Below are 26,187 nucleotides of genomic sequence, written 5' to 3'. Positions count from 1 at the left end.
GGTCCAACTATGACAGATAGGTCAATGAGGGAGATGCACACAGCTCTATGATGTAGCAAAAGCAAATTTTATTATGAGAAGTGTAAAACTTTTATCGGATCGTTACGAAACTTTAGTGGGACAAATTGGACTATGGCAGGCCGCCATAGTCTAGGTAATGAATGGGAAACACTTGCATTCAAACAGTACAGTGAGGCTCCTCTGGGTAAGGTGTGAAATCAACTCAGTCGAAATGGCTCTTAAAAAGGACTCGGTTATTGTGAATGAATGCATTTGGTGTTTGTAATCTTTTTTGTATATATTTTTTTTTATTAGTGCTGAGACTGCCAGATCTGACCTGAAGGAGCTCCCAGTGCTGCCAACCAGAGTTTTAAGGGAGCACCCATCTCTCAATTACTGGTAAGAGTTCTTGACGTTCTCGGGCGATGGGGAGAAGAAACTCTACCTCACACCTTCCTCTATAAATGTGCTTACAATCAGCTTGTCGGATTTCCTCAATAGTCAGTAACACCTGGTTGTACCGAGCAGTTTGTAACCTAGAAGAGCCATTTTGGGCAGTGTGGTACATGCAGACCTGTCTGGTGCTTAGTTAAGTAATGCCTGGGTTGTGTTGAATATGTTTGCCCATTAGCCCTGAGAGAGCACAGGGAGGTACAGACTGACACTGACTGGCTGAAGGATGGCTGTCTGTCTGTCTCTTCACTCCACACTGCTGTTATTGCTCCATTGCCCGCCCCCTCCTCTTCTGTTTTGATAATCATCTGAGGCTGCTACAGCTCCCAAAGCGGCTGCAACGAGTTTAATATCCAAATTAAAATTACAGTCTTACGGTACATGGGTGAGCACATGTGCATGGCATGCCTGTCTCTCTCTCTCTCTCTTGTTTCTTTCTGCTTTTTGAGGCACAGTGAGTTTGCAGTCTTGCTGTGCAATTAAAAGCGATGATTACAGTGCTAAGTTAATGGGATGCATCTGCAGGAGAGGAGGATGAGAGCCGTCGGCGGGCCAGTAGGCCAGACTGCATTTTCTGCATGAGCAGACACAATGTGTACCAGAGAAAGGGCCCTCTCACAACAATCACTCTCTGACTGGAATGTGTAACACTTGATGGTTTATTCATTAAATGTTTTATCTATCCATTTGCAGCGAGGACAAAGTGATTGAACATTACAAGAAATTGAAGGGACTGACCAGAGGACAAGCCGTTGTGCAGTAAGTAGTGAAAAATGAATAAATACGCTATCTTTATGGTTTTCAGAATGAGTTTTCAAAATGAACCATCCATAATGCATTACTTCCTCTATTGCACAGTTCTCCACATCCGTTCTTCTTCTCTAACCTCCTGTGCCTGATCTGTGGTGGCTGTTGTTATTAGAGGTGGCTGCTGTCACCATGCCAGAATGTGTCATTAATTAGAGGAGGTACTCTTAGTGTAGGCAACCGGCCAGCACTGGGCGGATCAGAGTCCTCCACTGTGTGTTTTTTCCCGGGACTGTAACTCCGTGCAGCCCAGGGTCATTTTCACTGGGATGATTTGTGCCCTTGGAACTGATCAATGGACTCTCTCCCTCCCTCTGTCACGGCCCTGAAACAAATCGATCAGCTTGCCACTGCAAACGACTGTGGCTTCTCATTCGCTGCAGCTTAAATCCCTCTCTGTCTGTCTTACAATAGCCACCACTTGACAGTGATGAAGTGTAAGTGGCTGAATTCCTGTTAACCTGTTCCTCTTCCTCCGAAAGGTATCTCGCCCTGGTGGAGTCCTTGCCGACGTATGGAGTCCATTATTACCCAGTGAAGGTAACAGTGGTGCCCTGAGTCTTACTGTGGCTTAACCTTAGAAGAAGCTTTTGTCTATGTGTTGCCTTCATTTCTTAGTCTTCATCTAATATAATGCACGAATCTCACCTTAATTGGCTTAACTTTTATTATATTTGAGACTATTTCCTGTTTAAAATGCGAGATGTGGCTAAAGCAGCCCCACATGTATGTTTCTGTAGGAACTCACAGACCTGTACTGGGGCTGTTCGGGATGATAGAGAATGACTCAGTCCAAAATTAAACCTCTTAATAATAATAATAAAAATGTCAGGAATCCTCATAAATTATTGCTGCAAATGTATAGTGTAGCATGATTTAAGTGATTCCTCCTGCTTGCTTTTACAGTACTTGCATCTGCTAACTTTCCCCACCAAGCCCTATAAATTCAAGGTGTCTGAGGAGATCAAACAGTGATGTTAAAATGACTCAGTCAGGCTTGTAGAGATTTTAAGGCCTTTAATGTATCTGATCTCTTCTTTGCTGTGAGCCTATTGGGGTAATCGCTTCGGTAACACGCCTCTGTTTTGTTGTTTTTGTTTTTTTGGAGGAGGGAGGTTTTTTTTTCAAACTCCCACAATAAAGCTTCCTCTAATGAGAAGTGTGTGTGTTTTCATGCAGGACAAGCAAGGGATACCGTGGTGGCTGGGAGTCGGCTACAAAGGCATTGGCCAATTCGATTTGCAGGACAAGCTCAAACCACGAAAGGTAGATTTACTTTTATTTTAATTTTTACTGGTCCTTTATTTTCCTGATCTGCCTTGCCTATATAAACTTTTTTTTTAGTTTTTTTTGGGTTTCAAAGATCAAAATACACAGGGTTTCATATGCTGTACATGTAAGCCCTATGGTACTAACATGAGGTGTGGGCTTTTTAAATAAACCTGACTTGGTTTTCTTAAAAAGAAAGTCATTTCAAATTTGTCTCAACTTTACTAAAGCTGAATTTACAACTTTTTTGGGGATGTTTTTCCTCATTAATCACAGGTTCAAACATGTCACCCAAAAAAAATCACTTTTGGATTGGTTTTGGATTACAACGTTGATGACATTTAGCTAAAACTGACCTATGTTACATTTGATGGCGTTAAATGAAACGCTTGTGACTGTAACCCTAATTATACTTCGAAAAAGGGCAAATGACAGGCTCAGTGATTACATCTTTACCGCCACTTTCCCCCCTGATGATGGTGTTAAACATTATTGAAATACACAAGTTACCCGTTGAATTCTCAGCTTTCAGCCCCATGCTTCATGTGAGCAGGTTAATGATCAATCCAAACTGTACAGAGGCGGAATTGAGGCCTTGTTTCCCATGCTGGTCAGGAGAAAGAGGAACACATGGGAAAAATGTTTCAGTCAAGGCTGAATGTTTAACACCAAATACAGTAAAAAGCAATATTGGCAACAGTGAAATGAAATGCTGTAGGAATTATAAAGCAGCGCAACAAAGTTTGAAAGGGATAATACAACTTTTTTTGTAAAATTAAGTAGAACAAATAGTTTGAACCTAGTGTTAAGAGCAGTCAGGTGCTCACTGACACATCTACGTAATTATTTGAATCTTGGCCCATGTTTAATATGCAAGTCTGACATTGTAACTTCCTGCCATGTACACAAAGGTGTACTGCTCCTGTGCACTTGTGTCTGTGATTACGGACCCCTCTGTTGGAGAGGTGTTCTTTTATCGTACCCCAACCGAGGATTTCTCCCCAACCTCGTTCATTTGACTTGTCATTGCTGGTGTTGTGAGGCAGGAGCCTATTGACATAGCAGGGTGTGCTGTTACACTGAATACTGGGGCATTAATGGGAACAGCCACAGTTTGTCTCTGCCCGGCCGTCTTAGAGGAAGGTGTAATTATGGTGCTCTGTGGGAAGCTGTGGGCCTCTGGGACTTGGGTTGGCGCCCTGCGAGCTGGGTGGGTGGGTTTGGAGTTTAGGAGACGGCAGTGAAGGTGTTGGGGTTCAATAAAACTAGGACTCTGCCTTCTCCAACTCCTCCACACAAGGAGGGGACTGTCACATGGGAACCTCACAAAGAGTTTCCTGTTGTGGGGAAAAATGTTGGCTTTCTAAATTACCTTTATTTAGTCACTTGCTGATAATTGAAAGTGTATGGCTGCGTTCCCTTTGCCTTGGAGGGACTCCTCTATATCTGGAGAATATTGATAGTGTTTCCTGTTTTAGTCCACAGTCCCTGTATTCAACCCAGCCCATCCCTTCTTGCCCTGGGCTCAGCTTCTCTCAGCTTGCTACATTCACTGCTGTGTGTGTGGTCCAGGTATTACTGCTGTTGGAGAACTAAATCTTCTTACACAGTCATGTTATTGAGAATTGTATTCCTCATGGGGACAAAAAACAAATCCTCATAACACAATTCATAGAATAAGTATGGTCGGGTTTAGGATTTCAGATTAGGAGAGTTAAAGTACGTTTCCAAGTGTGTGTGTGTGTGTGTGTGTGTGTGCGCGCGCGTGCGCGTGTGTGCGTGTGCGTGCACGTGTGCGAGAGAGAGATTGTACCCCCCCCCCCCTTCTTGTTCTGTGTTTTTTTTTCTTGGATTGAATACAATTGATGAAATGATGCAAAATACTTGACCAGGCCAGCAGTTGTGCATTTTAGATACATATTTGTTATCATTTCAAGGAGCTACAATAGCATAACCTAACATTATTTTCTCTGCATGCATGGCAGTCTGATCACTCCTTATTAAATATCCTTAATACTGCAAAGCTCAGTCTTCCTTCTGTGTTTAGGAAAAGCCCCATGTTCAGTAATGTGAATACGCCTTCATCATTATAATCACTTACAGACACAGTGTATGAACATGCATTGTGTCTGATAAAAGGGACATATTGTTTTTTCAAAAGATCCAGAATGGACTGAGAGAAAAAAGGAAGATGCTAAAAGAAGTGTTTTGTCTAGGGAAGAGGATTAGTTTCATACAGACTACTTGATATAAGGAAAATGTAACTGTGTTTCCAGGTCAAACGATGGGACTGAAGCAGATGCCAAAATTAGTTAAATTCTTTAAATTAAACCATGAGACTTTTCTTTCTCTCTGCCTCTCTCTTTGTCACTTGGGCTCCTTCCCAGGGGTAACGGGACACTCCTAAAGACCACATGCTGGTCCGCATAAATGATGAGCCTGCAGAACCAAAATAAATCTTCAGTTGATTATGGGTGACAGCGTCAGCTTTTGGGGTAATAATGATATAAGAACTGAAAGGATCATAAAGTTTCTGAACAAAAACACAAAGGTAAAATGAAAACGGAAATATCCTCACCACGCTCACTTATCTTTTAATTAAACTCCCCCTATCAGGAATGAAGAGGTGATACAGTTCCTTCCCCCGTCTTTTCCTGTTATCGAGTCCTCACAACTTGATGCTATGTGTCATGTCGTGGAAACGTACAGTCTTGCCAATCGGCCAGTGCCAGTATGTGATAAGTTACGTAAAGGGTGGGGCCGATCTTTTTCTGTACGGGTGTTTTGAGTCAGAGCCTTTGACACATTTCCATCCATGTGTGCTCCTGCGGACGCTTGCTCTGGCTCCAGGGGGAACCTTGAGTTGTCAGTGTGGGCTGGATCCAAACACCCTGATTTCATCTGAAACCACAGGCATTTTTGGCAAATGTCCGCATGCGAGTAATGAGACATTTGGCAAAAACAAGGGCGAGATGTACACACTGAAGATACAGACATTCTGTATCACTCAAATTATCATTGCACAATTAAGCTGGTGGTTTTTACTCCTTTTCCCCCCTCCACCTCTGGGTTGTGCTGTTCTGGTAATAAATGGAGAGTATGTCAACTTGCTTGTGTGCAGAATGGTTTTTCCAGGCTGACATTGTGGAGTTTGAGGTGTGTCACATCCTTGACATATTTTGGCAGTGTCGCCACCTTCTGAGTTTCATCTGTGTGCCGAAACACAGGTGTGGAGTTTCTCTAACAGGAGGCACGGTCCAGGGAAAGTGTGTCTATTGCCAAGGCCCTTGTTAATATTTTTGTTGCTGTTCAAATGATGCTAAGTGACAGAGACTAGGGGGTGTGAATTGGTGTGGGTATCCCTCCTCAATGGCATGAGGTCTTGGATGCGTCCTGTTCTCTGGTTCCCATTATCCATTAAATACCATGCTCTTTGTTTCACTGGCAGGCGGACGGTGTAATTGATAAGGAGTGCGGTATTGGCTACAACAGCATGTAGAGTGTTATGGGCAATAGCAATAAGGTATAGAACTGTAGCGTTATGGCATTAAAGTGTAATATCAGCATTTAAAGAAAACATGTAAGGTGAGATGTTTCACAGAAACCCTCTGTATTTTGGGTAATTCTTTAAATGTATTATTGTTATTCTCTATATTTTTTGCAATTTGTGTATTTTACATTTATTTGTGTATATATTTAGATATTGTATATATTTTTCACTGTGTGAAACTTGCTGCTGTTCCACCGGAATTTCCCAGCTTGGGATAAAGTAAATATCTATCTATCTATCTATCTATCTATCTATCTATCTATAATACTTGTTTGCTATTTTTTGACAAATAGTGTTTTCTACCTGGGTGGGGGCCCTTGCTATTAATGATTAAACCATAGTGACAGATTCCTAACATTTTTGCCCTGGGGGGGATAGTGGATTCAGCAACACAACAGTGCTTTGTTGGGCATTTATAACATTAGAAGAAGTGAACTTCCCAGATTCCAGTGGTGCATTCAAAGTCTGTATACGTTTGATGGTTTATCTGTGAGTGACAGGACGCAGAGCAAGTAGTTGTGCACAACCTGCGCGTCTGGCTAAAATCAGAATCAGAATCGGTTTCATTGGCCAAGTAACGTACAAGGAATTTGACTCCGGCTTTCTTTTTTACACTCTCTCAAAAAGTAAGCGAGCTGTGTGTGTGTGTGTGTGTGTGTGTGTGTGTGTGTGTGTGTGTGTGTGTGTGTGTGTGTGTGTGTGTGTGTGTGTGTGTGTGTGTGTGTGTGTGTGTGTGTGTGTGTGTGTGTGTGTGTGTGTGTGTGTGTGTGTGTGTGTGTGTGTGTGTGTGTGTGTGTGTGGTGCAGAGCAGGTCAGAGCCTTTAAGGCGGTGTGAGTTGTCAGTGATGTCAGAGGAGGGGGGTGGTTAAAGGGGTGTGGCCAGCTCAGCTGAAACTCTTGCAACACCTATCTGGCTCCCTGAGAACAGACAAGAGAGAGTATTGTTCGAGCAGGCTGTAGCCCTGTGGGAAACTCTGCCAGAGGATTCAATCCCCGGCAGGGATTTGATAAGTGCAAAAGAGCCATCCCGGTAAGACACTCTATTATGTCCACCTATTACCTGCTCTGTTCAATAGGTTTTTATGTTTTATTTTCCTCATGTGCTCCTCTAAACGGTTTGTCTGGTGTAGTGTTGTACCTGCTTTCTGTCATACAGATACAGGCACCGTGTCATTCTGTGAGTCACGCTGTTGTAGAGGAATGTATGTAACCTTCTTTGGCTTCTTTGCTAAATATAAACTATGATCATTAAGTATGTTTGATCAGTGGATGTGAAGAAATTTCAGTTTTTGTGATATATTTAACACTGCACAATTTCTCTCCTGATTTTTGGTTTCATATCAGGTGAAATTTGTTTAGAAATTGTGTTGTTCCACGGCGTCTGATATTTTCCAAAATGAGAGCAGGGAAGAGTTGTTCTCAGGCAAGTGGCTCCAGATCTAGTTTTAATGAGCGTGCTATCTGTGGAGCAGATGTTTCGCTCTGACACAGAAGTCCTGCATGTGTTTTCCTCCTCAGCAGAATGAAGAGAGTAGCTGGCCTGCCGCCTGACACCGTTTCACTCCCTGCAGTTGCGGCAGCATTATAATTGCCCCTGTGTTAGGCTGAACTTACACCTGACTGGCTGGCCCGCTGAGCCCCATTCACGGCTTCTGCTCTTCTGCCGTTTTTTTTGTTAATGTTGCAAGTCGACCAGAACTGAGCCGTTTTAAAAGGCAGGCTGCCGTGGCAGAAACAAAGCCAGTTGTTTCAATACCTGCCTGGCTGTTTTTCTTTTGGCGAGATTGACCCCCCCCCCCCCCCTCCCTTTTAATGAACAAATGTATACTTTCGTGTATTTTAGAGCCTTTTTGTAACAAGTGATTTTTTTATATACATACCAACAACATTTCACGCAAATCCTATGTTGGCTTGTATACTCAGCAGTGTGTAATTTCTCTCTAACCATTCCTTCCTCTTTTGTGTCTTGTTCTCTCTGCAGTTGTTTCAGTGGAAGCAGTTGGAGAATTTGTATTTCCGAGAGAAGAAGTTTGCAGTGGAAGTGAACGACCCACACAGGTCAGAGAGGGCACACAAACTAATTTAGCATATCTGATCTTTCCCTGTTTTTCAAGTGTTCCCGTTTTAGCTGCTGCTTTCTCACCACCGATGTCCTTAACCTACAACTTGCAAATTGTGAAGAGCATCGGCAGCGAGCGGTCCGTTTAGGACGCCATGTTAACGGCTGTAACCTGCCTGTGAAATGACTGCTTCCCCCCCGTCAAGGGCCACTTTATTACTCGGAGGTTGTTATAGGACCTCTGCTCCTCTCCCAGCTATAATGTGGCACTTCCAGCCTCCAGAGCTGTCATTAAATTCCACGTTTCAAAAGTTTGATGTCACCGCTTTGTCTCCTTTCGAGTAAATTTACTGCACAAACTTTAATAGGAAAATGATTTCATGAGAATTTTTTCCCCCCAGTCTTTGATCAAAACATTTAAATTTTAATGAAAACCTTGTTTATCTACCATCAACTTTTTATGCATTTAGCTGTTGATATGATTTGCCTCCTGAATCAGCAGGAGTACTGAGTTTCTGTCTTACTATCTTTTACAGAAGAACAGTGACCAAGCGAACTTTTGGACAGACCGGCCTGGTCATTCACACTTGGTATGCCAGCCACTCGCTGATTAAAACCATCTGGGTGATGGCCATCAGTCAGCACCAGTTCTACCTGGATAGAAAGCAAAGCAAAGTAATAGACGTTTTTTTTTCTTGTTGTACATTGTTCACATGTCCTGCCAACTCAAAGAAACGTCTGATACTCGTCTTACACTAATTCCTGACCTTTGTAGAGAAGTGTGCCTTGTTATCGAGTGACCCACCGACAGATCGGGGTCGGGCAGTAACCGGTGTATGGTCTTACCCTGGTTAAGTGAATAACGGATGTTTTGCCAGTTCTCCCCATATACATGAGCGGGGAAGAATGAGGGGAGTAACTCTACCTCCGGTACAGTAGGTGGCGCTCTGACAACGTACAACTGGTCGGAATAAGGCTTTTTCGTCCGGTTGACAAAATTCATCCCTTGTCAAAATCACAACAACTTGGAAAGCGGAGGAGAACATGGACAGCTTTTCAGCACTGTACATTTACATGCGTTCTATATGCCTTAGTCACGAAGTCGTCGAGTTTAAAGGTAAAGCTTGCGTTGTTGCTGTGTTTTTTTTTGGGCGCTGTTGCTTCCTGATCTCTTGTATTTCCGGGTCGAAGACCACTGCAGCGGAGTGGGGAGGGGCAGTTATAACCTACGGAGCATTCGCGGACGCGTAACCCGAGCTTACCCCGGTTAAGGTGTATACATGCACGAATACCCCGGTTACTTAAGGAGTTATCTAGGTCTGTTGGGTATGAGAACTCGAACACGATGCGTGTTTTCTGTTCTCCGCTGGTTGATAAGATGTATTGTTGTCAAATTAACTTAAGCTGTAGTGTTGGCCTGTTTTCATCTGAGTAGCCTCCGACGGATTAAAACACACAGAGGTTGAAGTGGTTTGAATATGGGCGGAAATTCTGTTTGAAAAAATGATGGTGCACGTATGACAGCTTAGTGCAAGAGTGACTGTTCATCATGTGATGCTCTGCCTGATCCGTATCCTATGCCTGTGACTTGTGTAAACAGGGATATGACAGGCCTACAGGTTTAATATCAGTGGGTCCCATGCTCGTCAGCTTTATGGTGTATTGTTAGGTCGAGCTTATAAATGCTCTGAGGGGAAGTTTTCACTCGAATGACATTGTATTCAGAATGATCGTCATTGTAGTTCCTGTTATTGTGCCTGTTTTTTGCTTTGTCCAGGGCTTAATAGGAAATTCACTGAAGTGTTATGGTGAAGAAGGGATATGTGTGTTTTATGACCATGCCATTGAGAATAAATAGGAAAAGGTACAGCGTGTTCACAGCCCAGGTCCTTGTGCAAGTGTAAAATCTTGCCCCAGTCCCCCGAAGACATTCGCTGCTTAATGTGTTTGTGTTTACGGTGCATATTTGCTGAGCATTGGGGCAATTATAAATTATTAGTGGGTGTGAAGTGCATTTCGTGGCGGAGGTGAGCATGTGTGGCTGTAGTCAAATGAGGTTACTCAGCCTCTGTCTTCCACAGAGGCAGATGGTGTGTCAGTGTTCATCCAGGAATAGAGCCCACACTGATTGATGAGAGAGCAGTGCGCTCGGAGTACAGCGTATGCAAATGCAGGCCAACGCTATCGCAGTGCGCTATCATTAAAATGAAATACTCGCCATCTTCCTTGTTTTCTCCACCCTAACTGTCCTGCTCCTCTCTCCCTTGCAGACAAAGATGACCACAACCAGGAGTTCGGGTGACATTGCCGTGGACCTCACGGAGATCTGCGCCCCGCGGATCAGTAAACTCTCCAGCATTGAGAGCAAAGACCAGCTCATCATGGCCAGCAGCGGAAGCCTCATCTCAGCCGGTGAGCGGAGAGTTAATCAGCTAATGGCCTCTGTTCCCCATCAGATTGATAAATAGTGATTCATGGCCATAATATTTCAGCTAATCAGACATTGGCTTATTCCAGGTTCGGCTGATTCCGAAGTCAGCGAGGAGCAGAAGAAGGAGAAGATTGCAGAGTTAAAAAAGAAAGAAAAGGGCCTTCAAGACATGCTGACACAGAAGCTTGAGGAACTGAAAAAGATCTGCATGAGAGAAGCCGTGAGTGTCTCTCGCTGTCGTTCTGCAATGTGAAGTATCCAAACTATCAGCTGACTGGTGGTGGTTCTTTTTTGCAGGAGCTCACGGGCAGGTTACCTAAAGAGTATCCCCTGGCCACAGGCGAGAAGGCTCCCCACGTCCGTCGCCGAGTCGGCACGGCCTTCAAGCTGGATGACCTTTTCCCCTATGATGAGGTTTGTGTTGCTGCGGTTGTGATGTTTTTATCTTTATCTTTTTGTGTGCTTTAGCATAAATAGTTGGTTAGTTTACTTTAACATCCCTCTGAACCTTTGACTTTGTGCTGAGTCTTTTCATTGCATGTTTTGAATTGTACTGTTGTTGTACAGTCGTAGCTGGTTTATGGAATGTGGAAATATGAATACGAATCAATGTTGTATTTTAAAATGGACATGTTTTTGAAGTTTGTTTTTTGTACAGAGGACTGCTGACAGTCTTTTTTAAATATATGTGTGTGTGTGCACAGGACCCACATCTGAGGAATCTGGAGAGCATGTTCGCCTTGCAGCAGAAAATTGTGGAAGCAGCCATCAAGTTGGCGAGCGAGGGCGACCTCTGCAAGACGGTGAGGAAGAAGAGGAGAAATAACTTTCTGGATGCAAAAAGGAAGCTGGAGGAGATTGAGAGGGAGATCAATGCCTACAGGATCAAGAAGGGAAAGAAGCCCACCCAGAGGGCATCACTGATCTTAGGAGGTACCCACACAGACACACACATCACAAACAATCACAAATTCATCAATGCGAAGCAACCGACTGTAACTATCTGTAAAAAGAAAGCATCTATAAGGACCATTCCTCTCTTCTGTTATCAGATGATGTGAACCCCTCAGACCTCAGCTCTCTATCTGACAGCCTCACTCTGGATGATGGTGAGTTTTCAGGCATAGTAAAGCTCAGTGTGCATGTGCTTACACCCTCCTCCCCCACGTTTCTCCATTATAGATGAGTTAAACTCAGATTATTGCTTTTTATCTTCCAGATGACGAGTTCAGTTCGCAAAGGCAGCGGTCCAGATCGGTGCAGTATTCCCCAAGGCCCCACCACGCAGAGACTCTGGACATCCACTACAACAAGGACAGACGCATCTCTGCCAATGAGCAGCACGGAGAGAGCAGGTACAGTAGACGGCCAGCACCGACACCTTTGGAACATATTCATGTTTTTGATTTCCAGTGTGTGTGTCTGAGCAGAGGCCTGACGTACGGAGCCAGTACAGACCTGTAGAGCAGATCCAGAGCTACATTCCTGCCAGTAACCTCCTCCCAGCTTTGCGCTGCCTCTCCAACACTCTCCCTCTTATCAGCCCAAACGCACTGGCTTTAAAAATAGATTCAGAAGAACATGTCACTGCCTGTGAAGGAGCAGTCAACAATCCGAAGTTGGGGGGGGGGGGGACAGGAAAGTGGCTCTGGAAGCTCTGGAAGTTTAAACGGCAGCCACTTCACAACTGTGTACAAAATGATAGAAGCAAGGTGTTGCCCTAAGCTGTAGAGATGTCAGCCTCTTTTAAATGGTCACCATGCTTACTGTTGCATGAAAAGAAAAGATCAATGGACTATGAAATTACAGACATTCAGGTGTAAGTGATGACTAAAGTGCAGCAGTCAAGCACACGCAAGGTGTTTTGTTTTTTCTTCTTCTTCAGTTTTGAGAGGGAGTTGCGTGAGGGTAGAGGTGTTTATCTTCATTTAAAAATAAAAGCCCTGAAAATGTTGTTCTTATCTGTGTTCCAGATTAAATTACGGACAAGTCCAGGAATTGCTCCACTACAGCCACCGCGATGCCTTATCAAGCCACAGCAGCCCTTTCAGACCGGCTTCCAGACAGCCGCGTGATGCCCGCAGCATGCCCCCCACCCCCCTCCTCACTCGCAATGCCTACAGCAGCACCCAGCTCAGGTGAGGCCTCAGACATGGACTGTGTATTACTGTAGATTTTCTTCTTCATCTATATGTGAGTGAAAACCACCATGTTTTCCACTTGTAGATCGGAGGACCCTCCTCAACATTTCCGCCAGCGTAGCGGGAGTCTGGAGTCCCAATCTCAGTTCCTGACTGAGGCTGAACCCCCGGTGCCGACGTTGACCTTCTCCCCAGCCCGACGCAGCAACAGCACCGAGGTCCTCGACGACGGCTCCTCCTACACAAGCCAGTCTAGCGTGGAGTACAGCGCTCCCGGTAACCACACCCACAGACGGAGAGCTCGCGGTCGCCACAGAAAGGACTTGTACGCAAACACAGGCAGCATGCCGAACCTGGCTCAACCAGACACCCGCTGCTACGCCTACCAGCCCCGCGCTCGGCCCACCACGACGGCCTACTATGTCACAGGCTATCCCAGCTACGCAGACCCAGAGCCGTACTCCAACGGACTCTACATGTACGACAACGAGATGGAGGGTCACTACAATGTCAATCCCTCCTACCCCCCCGCCCCCCCAGATTATCACAGCCACGATGTGCACAGCCACTACGGTAACGACGAGCTGGACGGCATGTCGCAGCACCCGTACGCCACACTGCGGCCGCCCAGGAACCGCCAGGTGCCCCACAGCAACGAGCATGTCGGCAAAAACATCCAAAAGGCCTTGGTGGCGGAGCACCTGAGAGGCTGGTACCATCGCAACGCCGCGCACAAACAAACTGTGTACAACTATGACTACGACAGAGGCTCCCAGCAGAGCCTGGGCTATCAGACCATGCCTGCGCCCTACAGCCACAACAACAGAAACGTGTACTCATCAGGTCAGACTGCCGCACCATGTAAAGTGTCTCTTTTACACTATGTCGTTTCACACGTAGGTGGGTCATGCTCCATTTTTTTCCCCTCCAGTGTCCTCCGCGTCCTCCACTGGAAACTGGCACAGCCACATGAGTGGTGGTATGTCGGAATATGACATGCCCATGCATGCGCCGCCATCCTTCTCTTACAGCACAGCCCCGTACGCCCACTCCGCCCACAGCAGGTGAGAAAGAAAAACTTGGCCTTGACTCAGCTCCTTATCCAATAAGCCACTCCCTGATCCTCCTTATCCCCAGAGCTAAGCACCAGTGTTTAATTGCCCGGGATTGGTTATCCCTGACACACAACACTTCTGTGGACTAATGTGTAGCCGGCGTTGCCTTTTTCTTTAACTTCACCTTTATGACATGTATCTGTTAAACGTTACAGCCTGGTTCAGCAGGATTAGAGAATCTGCGCGGCCATGCAGCCACGTCTTCGTCAGAGTCTAAGAACGGTTCTCCTCTCCTCCTTAACTCTCCATTGGCCCCTTGCTTTCTTATAGATATGGCGCCTCGCAGCTTTTAAAGGCTTCCTGGCACAGCCCCGATGGTCGGAGGCGCTGTTCCTTTTTTCCTGCTAGTTCCTCCTCCTCAGCTTCCTCCTCCACCTCCTCCCTGCCCTCCTCCTCCTTTCCCTCCTCCTCCTCCTCCTCCTCCTCCTACTCCCCTGGCTGTCGGGTCAGACAGGTGGCCTCCAGCCCCGCGCAGCCTCAATCCTCCAGAGGGCACAGGCTCAGTAAGGTGTCCTTTGCTAAAGGTAGCTCATAGTAAGTAAACAGTGACAGCTGGAGCCTGTGCGTTTGCTTCTCTTAGTCTGTCCGCAGTGTGACTAGTCTTGCTTGTTGATGTTTTTGAAGTGAACTTTTGCATTTTTGAGATGTTTTACTGACTGTCCATTGTCATGTATGATACGGTAACTGCATGGCTTCTATAAAAAAAACATGCCTGCCCTACTTCCTCTTCCAGCCAGCTTATTGCCATCCAGTGGTCACATTTCTCTCGTTATTTCTCCTCTGCTGTTTGCCTCCTCGGCACGTGCAGAGGCTCCCTGCCCATGAGCTGCGATTCACCCTTGACCTTTGCCCCCTCTCATGTGCAGATGTCCCCCAGAGTTTGAGAGGCGGAGCTGTAATAGGATGGCGTGCCCTGTGAGGCCTTTAGAGAGGTGTGGTGCTGCGGCCTATGCTACTGACCAGGAAATTTACCCCCCCTCCCCCCTCCCCAATAATCAAAGTCACAGCACAGAAGAAAGGGTGAGAGACAAGAACGAACAACTACCCCACATGGTTATCATGGTGATGGTGATGTGTGTTTTGATATGCGTGGCAGGGACTGACAGAAAGCTGCAAATCATTTGAATCTTTCTGATTTTTATCTTTTGCTGCATTTCTCTGGTGTCTTGTGGTGGTGGGGAGCACTTGTGTGGCAGAGGGAAAATGTGACCGCTGAACATTGTTGCAAGGCTTTGCGTGTTTATCATATCTATGTGTATCTGCTGCCTTGTTGGGTGAGAATGTGTGGCCCTGGGCTGGAAACTGAGTTCAACATCAAAAGTGGAATAAGTGATTCTGAAGAAAGATATTTGACCTCAACAGCAAAACAAACACATGCTCCCCCCTCAGTGCTCATTCAGGAGCGCCGCACCCCCCAAATGCATTGGCGTGCATCAATCGTTCTTCCTAAAGAGCCGCTCAATAGCGATTTTCTTTTTTTCTTAAAATCCCTAGCGTCTTGTATGACGTGAAATTTAACACAAACCCTAAAACGTCAAACAAATGACATGCTAGCATTAACTTGCAAGACTCGTCGTTTAGATTGTTTTCATGAAGCCACAGGGACAGAGGAGAGGACTGTAATTTTGTAGCTATGAGCTAACAAAGAGGGTAACGCATCATGGAATAGTATTTCAAATATTGCATCAATCCAAAATAATCCAACTGCATAAGCAAACTAGGAGTTTGTGGCTGTAAAAACATTGTTTTGACAAACACCATGATATAGTGCAAATGGCGAGACCACAAACTGTCACTACAGTTGCTCCAAAGCTTACCATGATACTCTCCAGCTACTGTAACCAACATCACACTGACCGCATCTCACTAGAAAGTAAGCCGAATGTCCCCGGGCCAGTCATTAAACGTTATAGGACACACAGATGTGACATTGGTACCTCTTTGCTAGCCAACCCGTTTGAATTAGCCATCAAAGACTTTAGCAAACAGGACAAAACAATATCGACCCACCTGCTCTGTGAAGCTGCAAAACCAATGTTCCCCAGCCGTCGGGCAGAGAACAGAGCCACCCCTGCATCCCTCTTCATGCCTTTCAACTCTCAGAGCTTGCTCTACCACAGCTAGACCGGGCCTTCAGCTCCACGGGGACAAAACCCAGTGGGCGCCGCATCAGTGAGTCGGTGAACCGTCAAAAAGCATCCATAAAGTTTTTAACAGCACCATTAGTCTCCTTGCCCGAGCTCGCTGTGCACCGGTCGTGCAGGCCGGTCCTTTCCCCACTCTGACCGGGCAGTCTCCCCCATTTGTTCCTCTGCCGTCTGTCCTTCTTGACACTGTGATTATGCTGTGGAGTACAAACCGCGGTCACGCCACATTCACCTTAACGTCGCTGCCGGTCTCTAATCTTTAATCACTATCATTCAAGACTCCACGGTCTGGCGGTGACAGAAGAGAAGATCGCTCCTTCTCCTGCCCATGAAAATCTTTAAATGTGCCAGATTTACCGTCTCTCGCTCCACCATCTCCCCTCTTCTCGTACAGCATCCTGCACACAAGCACCGCTGTTCATTGGCTGGAATAGTGTTGTGTGGCTCAGTCCAAGGCCGCTCTGTTTCCCATTTAGCCTACTCTGTGCAGGAACAGGCTACTTCTGTGTGTGTTTTTTACACACACACACACACACACACACACACACACACACACACACACACACACACACACACACACAGAACAGACAGCTAGCGGACCGTGAGAAAATGTTCATTATTCACTGACTTGGACAAAAAGTGTCCTGGATCAGAATCACTTACTCCACCTTTATTGTACCTGAGACACATGGAAACTTTTTTTTCATTCCTCCTTTTAGTTTGGCACTTGATGTTGGTATAAGTTGAATAATTGTGGCCCAGGGTTGATTCAATCTAAACCAGTGGTTAACCAGTCACAAGCTACACACTACACAGATTGACACCTGTCTAATGTGTGTCACTCTCTTGTGCCCATCGCAGGTCCTACATAGACGTCAGCAGCCAAATGCACAGTAACATGGACCCAGAGGACCAGATTCACTGGCACGAAGACTCAAAACCGGGAACGATAGTGTAGCCATCACCGAGCCACACGAATCTTTTCACCTTGACACGTCGTCACTGTGCCTTAGACTGCACTTACCCACTGTTCTGGGATCCAAAGAATGAAGGAACTCTAATGTGGAACTCTGAGCTTGTCCGGAAACACAATCGCCAAACACATCCTCGTGTTGGAATCGTAACAAAACCTCTTGAGGGAGCGTCTGCGTGTGTGGAATTTGCGAGTGTTTGTGGTGATGGCACTGAAACTATACCAAGACCTGCTGTGGACTGTGTGGCATATAGCCAAAGGGAACGTGGACTAAACTTCTCCAGTGTTTATCCGTAGAGAGACGCCAGCTTCACAAAGCGAGGACTAGGACTGTCTCTGTGAGAGGATACTGAGCCGAAACGAACAAGAAGGACTCCCCCTGCTTTGCTTCTTACACACACACACGCGAACACTGTAACCATGAAGGATTGATAAGGAGGTCGTTAAAATGAAGGATTGAACTCATTAAAAATGAGTCAAAGAGATGGCAACTTCCTGGAACTTTGTACAGCCACCCGATCCAGTCTTGTCGAACAGCATCGCTTCAAACTACCACTGTGCTTCCTGTACTCCTGTCTGTTATTTACTCAGTATTCAGCACATGTCACTGTCACGATTTAAACACAACGATTGAGCCAAATACCTGTGCAGCGTCACACACACCGTTTGAGTATTACTCGACATCACCAACTTTGATATTACTGCCACATCTGATCGGTCGCTGCAAGAAGACAGAAACACAATGGGGTTTTTGTTTGTCGTTTTTTTAACATGGTTCTTTCATCCATGCTGGAAATCATGGAATGGTGCTCCCATTTTCTCTCAGAGAATGGAGCTGTATGTAAATGTTGGTATTGTAAATACACTGGTTCTGTCTTTTTTCCCCATTTTTTTAGAGCATTTTTATGTATTTGAAAAGCATGTAATATATAGCAAACAACTGTTGTTAAGCTGGTTCTTAGTCATTTGTATAATTGCATTTGTTTGAATTAAAAAAAACAAAATCAGCATTTGAATCATTTTGTGTGGTTGTTTCAAGGTGATATTTATCCAGAGGAACGTCACAGAGACTTTAAGCTTCTTGGTCAATTCAGTCAAAAGAAGAAGAAAAAAAATCTCATCCCTCTCAGCGCAGGATTGCTCCAAAATCCAAATGCCTTAAATTAGGTAAGTGAACGTCTGTTGATCCAGTGCAATTAATGAAATGGGCTTTGAGGGGGGGGAGTACGGCCACTCAGAGGAAATCGACTACTACCTTAAGTCTCTTTTACAGTTAATGGCTCTGAAGAACAGGTTGTGTGTCTGCATTCTCCACATATGAATGGTTTAGCAACTGCTTATCTGGGGAACGTTCAAGGAAGCAGATTAGAGTTGGGGAGATAACCGCAGGGCACTGGCCACAGCCCGGCTTCTCCTTCTCTTTTCTTTTTGTAGCCCGTAAGATTGAATGCAGAATTGCGAGCAGTCGTGATGATAGCAAACTATGCAACAATTATTTGTTTTTTTAAAACTTGCTCTCCTGCTGCAGAGCTCTGTCACTCTTGTGTATGTCTCAGGCTGGCCCCCCCCCCTTAAGCCGTAAACCGACCAAACCAGTCTTTAAACGCAGTCACACCCTGTGTGAGCTAAAACCTCCTCTTCTGTCCTCCCTGTGAATGACAAGCCAGTCTTTATTGCACCAAACCCTTCCTCCAGGCATCCATGCAATAGAAGTCTTCTGCAGACATGCACTGGGCCTCCACCCTCCCACAGATAATGCCCTAACCCTTCACCTCGTTTCCCTCCCCTCCTTCCTCGCATTCTCTGCTGCCACGAGTGTATCCTGCCACCGGCGGCCTCTTTAGTTGAGCGGCTTCACTTTGCTCGCTTTGCCTCGCGGCGTTTTTGCGTCTGAAGCGAGCTCCTGGGGAGGTCTCGGATGCTCAGCCTTTGGCCAGAGGCGGCGTGAGGGGCTGGAGTCGTTTCTCGCATCCAGCTGTCTCCCTCCGTCTCTGCTCCTCTGCTGCCTCACACCAGCTGCAGCCAGACGTTAGGGGAGGCTGTTTCTCCAGCAGGCACCTCCACTGCATAAACAATGAGCTCCTATGTGCTTTGCTCTCGTCGAACTACAGACGAAACTCCTCCAATGTGAACAGCAGTAATGGGATGGGTCTTAAAACTTAGTAGTTAGTTGGTACTGATCAATGTCTGGAACACACGAGTATCAAGAACCATCAGGTGTCTGTGGCCTTCTTAACTTTCTCTCTGATTTGGATGATTCCTGATTTAAAGCCGCACCAATCAATATTTAACATTCTGGTAATACAGCCTGATACTCAAATGTTTTGGCTCAGTCTTACAATTCACAACCCCCATTTTTAACTGAAGGCAGGACATTTCTGTAAATAGTGCAGATAGATGACCCGCCTCCGCTTCCTCCCAGTGCACAAGAATGACGCCATGATACCCCAGATATGGGAGCTGCCATCTTGAGATGGTGATGTCATATGGAGTCAGTGCAGTAGTTGAGCCCAGTTTAAAGAAACGTCTCACCTTAGCTGTTTTATAACATCAAATATCTAATTAAAGACGAAAAGGAACATTTTAACTTGTCAAAAATGACAGAAACCATCAACCATTGGAAAAAATACTTTTATTAACTTTTTTAGCTCGTCACATTCCATCCCATAGAGGGGGCGGGGTTTATGACACATACTACACAGCCAGCCGCCAGGGGGCATTCAACATGTTTTAGAAAAAATACATACTTTAGGCATTGGTACAGAAACTTTGGTATCAAATCTGTGCTTTCAACACAACCCAGATTTAAAGTGACCGTCAACCATCCCAAGGATCGGCACATTGCACCTTTGATCCACGTGTTAGTGGTCCTGACAGGTGATGAAGAGTGAATCGTTGGATTAGCTGACCGGTCACATGCACCGAAGCCTTGTTAACATGGGCTAACATGGATGACCTCTCCTGCAGGAGGCCCGAGAGCAGCGGGGCGGGTGAGCGGTAAAGGTTGAAGAGCTCACATGAGGATGCAGCCGACTGCGAAAGGCCACAGCGGGTCGTCTTTAACGTGTCACGTGAACTGGCTCCAGGCGGCCGGATCTGCTGAATGACTGTTTGAGTTGTGCGGCTAGCTAACCAGCTTAGCCGGCCAAAAGCCAAAGCCTCTCAGGCAAGTTCGAGGAGGAGGAGGAGGAGGAGGAGGCGGAGGAGGGAGGGGGTGGGGCTTGGAAGGGTGAACACGCAGGCGGCGTGTTGTCAATGTGAGTCTGACCGAACCCAACTAAAGTTTTGTCTGACGCAAAAATGATTCCCTGACTCTCGTCTTTGTGTTGTGGCAACTAAACAGGTGGATGATGTTGCAAGTCAAAATCCTGGACACGAGTGTTGTTACTTCGCAGCCGGTGCCACAACAGAGCACAGGTTTGTGCACTGGCTGCGGCTGCCTCGCCGGACACCACCTTTGGGACGCAATTGCGGCTGTTTCGAAAATGACAAGTTAGATAAAGTGTTGCTGATTCATGCAAACAACACCGAGGGAGGAGGAGGAGGATGGGAGTTTGTGTTTTGTTGTGCGTCAGCGTCGGTTGAGGAGAAAACACAGAAGACACACACACACACACACACACACACACACACACACACACACACACACACACACACACACACACACACACACACACACACACACACACACACACACACACACACACACACACACACACACACACACACACACACACACACACACACACACACACACACACCTGTTGGGTGAGCGGCAGCACACGCGTGTCGGTAGGACCCCGACAGCAGCTGCGGCAGCGAGAACAAGGGCCTCCACTGTGCCCTCGGGGACATGACTTTACTTGTGTTCCCTCCTCCACGTTGCACAGTATGGATGGAGATGGGGGCACCGCAGCGGGGGGAAATAAATCACTACTGTAGCAACGGGGTGGGGGGGTAAAGGCCTTGCAGCTTGAGTCAAAGTTAAAGTGGAGGGCCACTGGAATACTGTTACACCAGAGTGTGCAGAGGTCATCTGCGGGGTCAGTCCCAAAAAAAAATATCATGCATTCCTCGGAAGAAGCGGGCCACATCACGTGCTAAAGAGTGGGGGGACGTTCTGAAGGCAAAGGGTTAAACTTGAACACAACAGGCGCCCTGGAACCCTCCTTCCTTTTGATGCCCATCATTCTTATCTTCACATATCCCCCAGCTCCTTACACACCGCCCCTTAAAATCAAAATAACAAGAGCGTTATGTTCCAGGCGGATTCTCGCTATCTGCGGCCAATTTTCAAATGGAATCCCAATATGAAACAGCCAAGGCAGCTGACGCAGCGAGTGACTGGGACTCGGAGGTGAACGACTGCAGATGAGTCCACTTGGTCTCAGCTCGCCACACTATAATCTACTGCAGCCCATTGATTAGCATTGGGGGTGAAGTGGAGAGGAGAGCAAAGTTGGCCCAATCCATCACCCAGGGGGCATTGTCAAGATTAGACAGTCAAGAGGTGCAGGAGGAATACTGATGGGCACGGGGTTAAGAACCTCACGCTGCTTTGAAGTCTTCATTTTAAAATATGGACACGGCTCTGACTCAGTTCTCTCTTTAGTCTGGCTCTCTTTACCAGCATGAACATGAGGTCGGTCGGTTTGTAGTCAGACGTGTGCCTGAGTAAACTGTTGCATTTTTTTCAGCCCCTCGGAGTGTCTTGGCAGCGACGCGTGTTGACTGTGCACTTTTTCACTCTTTGTTAAAAGGCAACACTTGCATCGCTTTCACAATTTGCGCTGAGCGTGAACTGGCAGGAGTGAAGGTTTGTTTCTCAAGACTGATTAAAGGCAGATTTCTGTACGAAGGAGGGAGTCTGCAAAGCTGCGCGGAGCACCGAACACGCTGCATAGCAGAGATGTGAGGCGGCACTGAGGTGCAACTCGATCGCCGCTTCGAAGAAAAGGGCCCCGACAGGTTCTGGGTGGAGTGACAGATAAGCCAGAGGCAAAGATAACAAACCTGCTGTTCGAAACACACAAGGGTAAACACACTGTGTACGAAACAAAACTTTAAAGCAGTTTAGGCTGAGAGATACAGACATTTGTTACATCTAAGGGGGAAAAAAATCTGATTCTTTGACCAAAATGATGGACATGGGGTGTGTGTGTGTGTGTGTGTGTGTGTGTGTGTGTGTGTGTGTGTGTGTGTGTGTGTGTGTGTGTGTGTGTGTGTGTGTGTGTGTGTGTGTGTGTGTGTGTGTGTGTGTGTGTGTGTGTGTGTGTGTGTCCGTTCACTCCTTCAGTTTTCCCTCCAGAAAGCTCTGGATCTTTTGAATGTTCTCCTCTTGCTGACCCAGAGCCTCCAGCAATAAGCCCATGGGTGACCTCTTCAGTCCGGCGCCTTCAATCTTGTTCTCCAGTTTATTCTTCATGTTGCGGAGGCGAAACGAAGCGTGTGCCATTATCACTGGAAGGCAGATGGGAGGGCGACTGGTTATGTTGGAAAAGGCCTTGGCAAAAACAAACCTATAAACTTTTCAAAGAGTCAAACTATGATAACGTCGGTCTCTGAGAATTTGAAACAACACATTCGATTGATTTCTAAAGAACTGAGATCATTTCATAATTCAAATCAACAGATCTCGACACTGCAAAAAGACATTTATAAAGTAATAAATGTTTTCAACTTAGCTATTACATTTATTTCTGGCCTCATCTTACTTTAATGCCAAGAATATATTGCAGAATTAAATATATATACATCAACTTTGCGTCGGTTTGGTTTAAAATCAAAATGTGACAACGTACAAGCCAGAGGTAGAGTGATCGCCGACATGAACACCATGACACTCCCCATCATGGAGATTAAGACGTAGCTGGCGACCATGACGGCGATCACGAACGCCGTGGGATTCTGCCTCTTGAAGTTGTTGATCACCGCTCTGTTCTCTCCGGCCCACACTGAACCCAGGAAGACGGCCGACACCACGGACATGGCTGTGAACATCCCCAGAGGGTTCAGGAACCTGCGGGGCGGCAGCACAAGACACCACAGAGCAGTGGGGGTCAGTTTTACGATGCGAGTGCAGGCAGGATTACTGTGGGGTATTGGCGCCACCTGGTGTTTAAGTGCTGTATGTGCAACAAATAGACCATCACTATCCAAATAAGGCTTCAGAGGTGAGCATCATTTTGTGTGGATTTTAAATGTTTACAGTTTCGGTCCATTGTGTTCATCAATCAAAAATGATATCCCCAAAAACTCAAATTGAACTATAATGAAAACGGAATAACTGTTTCTGCTTTTCTTTGCTTCATGTGGGGGGAAAGGTAAATACACACACACACACACACACACACACACACACACACACACACACACACACACACACACACACACACACACACACACACACACACACACACACACACACACACACACACACACACACACACACACACACACACACACACACACACACACACACACACACACAAAAAAGACTCTCATCTTCCACTGTTGCTTTGTTTTTCTCCCTGGCCAGACGCCTCGTACAGAAAAAGCTCTGTCACAAATCCAGGCCTGGCATGACTGCAGTCAGTGATGTCATCAGGCCGAGTTCATGACCTCGGTGCGTGACCAAGGGCCTGTCTCACACTTTGTCTCACTCTGCCTCTCTTTGAGGTATAGGACTTTGCTGATAGCGGAGATCCGAGATAACTGGCCATCACAAGGCTGAGGAAAACAAAGTTTCCTTCTTAAAGGACAGACCATTGCCTGTCCCTTTTTATGTATTTGGAATTATATTATTGATTGTTTTATAAAAAATTCTTCACAGGTTAAATAAATTGACTTGCCAGTGCCCTCTGGTGTACAACCTGTGTATAAAAAATAACCTCCAAAACAGTTCTGGTATTTCTGTCCTGCGACTTCACGTTATTTATCATTTTACATACTCGCTGATATCAATAGATCTGTGATAAGCTAGTATCAACATAATACCGATACATCTGCCCAAGCCAATTTATTAGTAAATGTCGACCTCATGATATTAAATTTAAATATTAATAATTGCAGACCCTTAATAAAACTGTGTTTTTTATTTAAGAAATGCTCATTAATAAAGACGGTTGTAAAAGAGTTAGTAAAGAGGCTATTTCGCATCTGTAGTTCTCCTGGACAAGATGTCACAAAGTTGAAATTACAATTGAAGTTAGTCGTCATTAATAACATGCAGAGCAGTAATACAAAGAAAAGAGAATATTCAAGTTATAGAAAAAAATCATTCAGGACACCCTTCTATTTCACTGACACATTTTTATAGTAGGACATTGACTGTATTTACAATAAAACACATTGCCATTGAATGTCTTTCTACAGATTTGTAGAGATGACATTCTAATCCTGGACAAAACCTGCTGGTGAAGAAGAACTGTAGGAGGAGGCCCCGAAATGTTTTAAGTTCAATGAGCTGGATAAAAATATGGTTTTATGAAACAAGTCTAATGTTGCAACAGTTATTCAATTAATCGATTACTAAATTAATCACCAACAATTTTGCTAATCGATTAATCGGTTCTAGTAGTTTTCATGAAGGAAAAAAGAAAGAGTCAAAATTCTCCAATTTCAGCTTCTTCGATGTGAATAATTCGGGTTTCTTTGCTCCTCTGTGACAGTTGACTGAATATCTTTGCTGTGTGGACAAAACAAAACAGCACGTTGAGATTTTTGGGAAACACGATCAACAATTTTTTTACCATTTTATGACATTACATGGACCGAACAACCAATCGATTAATCGAGAAAATCAATCTGAATTCTGAATCGATTGTGGAGATAATCGTTAGTTGCAGCCCTAAACAAGTCAATTGAATGTGTCAAAGTTCAGCCACGAGACTTTGAGGTCATGATTCATGATTGACTCACTGAGGGAAAAACCCAATACTGCTCCTACAACCAACCAACCCCCCCCCCCCCCCCCCCCCCCCCACACACACACACACACACTCAATGACACAGGGTCCGGCTGATTGAGCTGCGGGTCTCATAACTGTGCTATCTGCAATGCAACAGCTGACTGGACAACCCATTGCAACAGGATGTCATCACACCGCCCAGTGGACGGACCGTGGCAGAGGGCATCACTATTTTTAGTCAAAGTGGGCTTTAGTTTGGAACAAAGTTGCCAAGTAGAGCCAAGATATTTCATAAAGCAGAGGCCCCCCCCCCCCCTCTCTCGCTCCCTGAGCTGATTGGATTTGGCCTTGTATGGAGTCATCAGATGATGAGACTAGTTCTTGCAGCAGTCTGGGGCTGTGGTCTGGTTCCGGGTCCAGGTCCAGTGTGACTCTCAGGGGCCGACGCCTCTTCACTCAGCGTTTCCAACAGGAAACACCCCGCGAGGCTCATCTCAGCACATTTGCATGAACTTTTTTTTCTTTCTTTCTTTTTACTGGCAACATAACAGTATGAGTGCATCACGTGGTGCCTGCAATAATAGTTTCCCATTCATCCCTGTGGGACTCAAGAGTCCATTAGCAGTCTACGCCCTGCCCTCAGTTTAAATCCCTCTGAAGTAGGCTTCACGTCGGTTGCACACTAAACAGGAGATGCATGCACCGGAAAAGGTGACAGACATCTTGCAGAGTGGCGTTGTCAACACAAGTTCGCAGGTTTGAGCGCTACTTTCAGCGCTTTGGGTACATGAAAAGCGCTTTATAAATCAAATATATTATTATTATTATTATTATTATTATTATTACTCACCCGACGACGAGGAAGACGACGACGGCCGAAGCCAGATAATTGCTCTGGTAGTAAAGAAGGTTGCTGACAACCCTGTTGTTCCACTTCGCCACGTCTTTCACGTCGGGCTTCGCGAACCTCTCCGAGCCGGGGAAGAAGTCGTCCCACGGTCGGAGCGGGGCCAGCTCCACTTTATTAGCCATTTGCCTCCTGCGCCCGTTTGCCAGGGAGTGTGCGTGTGACAGGCAGCACAGCGCCGCTCGGGGGGAGGGAGGGAGGGGAGGAAATCTCACCTGGAGGAAGCGCCACGCGACGATCTCGCGAGAAGCCACCGACAGCACGCGCCGCTTAAAGGCCCCGCCCCGCCCCGCCCCTGAGCCTGACGTGTCGCGCTATTGGTCGGCGAAAGCATGTTATCGATTTTTTTTGTTTTAAAATCAAAAACTTTATTAAGGACAGTTTGCACATACGTATATCACAAATACACTTAAAAACAACAACAA

The 26,187-nt window shown here is 45.9% G+C and overlaps 2 protein-coding genes across 5 annotated transcripts in view; one reads left to right on the top strand and one right to left on the bottom strand.

Annotated features, from left to right (window-relative positions):
• Nucleotides 1–17,953, top strand: part of LOC118308891 (FERM domain-containing protein 4B) — a 44,691-nt gene extending 26,738 nt beyond the window's left edge. For 2 of the 4 annotated variants that reach the window (XM_035630323.2, XM_035630321.2), the window contains exons 8-23: nt 316–399; nt 1,147–1,212; nt 1,743–1,800; nt 2,440–2,526; nt 8,061–8,137; nt 8,675–8,813; nt 10,409–10,550; nt 10,656–10,789; nt 10,867–10,983; nt 11,274–11,502; nt 11,622–11,678; nt 11,789–11,924; nt 12,543–12,707; nt 12,796–13,553; nt 13,642–13,774; nt 14,096–14,685. In XM_035630323.2, the coding sequence (XP_035486216.2) occupies nt 316–399; nt 1,147–1,212; nt 1,743–1,800; nt 2,440–2,526; nt 8,061–8,137; nt 8,675–8,813; nt 10,409–10,550; nt 10,656–10,789; nt 10,867–10,983; nt 11,274–11,502; nt 11,622–11,678; nt 11,789–11,924; nt 12,543–12,707; nt 12,796–13,553; nt 13,642–13,774; nt 14,096–14,360 (2,647 nt within the window). In that variant the 3' untranslated portion in view covers nt 14,361–14,685. The other 2 variants (XM_035630322.2, XM_035630324.2) reach the window with 2 other exon arrangements.
• Nucleotides 17,954–19,560: 1,607 nt separating this feature from the next.
• On the bottom strand, nt 19,561–25,966 carry arl6ip5a (ADP-ribosylation factor-like 6 interacting protein 5a). The gene is made up of 3 exons (XM_035630327.2): nt 25,706–25,966; nt 22,747–22,964; nt 19,561–22,405 (listed from the first exon to the last, which is right to left on the bottom strand). Exons 1-3 carry the CDS (start codon nt 25,885–25,887, stop codon nt 22,230–22,232), a joined length of 576 nt encoding a protein of 191 aa, XP_035486220.1. The 5' UTR covers nt 25,888–25,966; the 3' UTR covers nt 19,561–22,229.
• Nucleotides 25,967–26,187: the final 221 nt, after the last annotated feature.

Source organism: Scophthalmus maximus, chromosome 6 (genome assembly GCF_022379125.1).
Source record: "Scophthalmus maximus strain ysfricsl-2021 chromosome 6, ASM2237912v1, whole genome shotgun sequence".
NCBI lineage: Eukaryota > Metazoa > Chordata > Actinopteri > Pleuronectiformes > Scophthalmidae > Scophthalmus > Scophthalmus maximus.
The sequence above is the reverse complement of the archived record's forward strand: the minus strand, read 5'-3'. Positions and strand labels throughout refer to the sequence as shown.

Bases quoted from the DNA above. Each gene is read 5' to 3' on its own strand.
- arl6ip5a (XM_035630327.2), bottom strand. From the start codon at position 25,887: ATGGCTAATAAAGTGGAGCTGGCCCCGCTCCGACCGTGGGACGACTTC. The intron at 22,965-25,705 runs GTGAGTAATAAT...GCCGCCCCGCAG, and splicing joins GTCGTCTTCCTCGTCGTCGG to GTTCCTGAACCCTCTGGGGA. The intron at 22,406-22,746 runs GTACGTTGTCAC...TCTGCCTTCCAG, and splicing joins GATCACTCTACCTCTGGCTT to TGATAATGGCACACGCTTCG.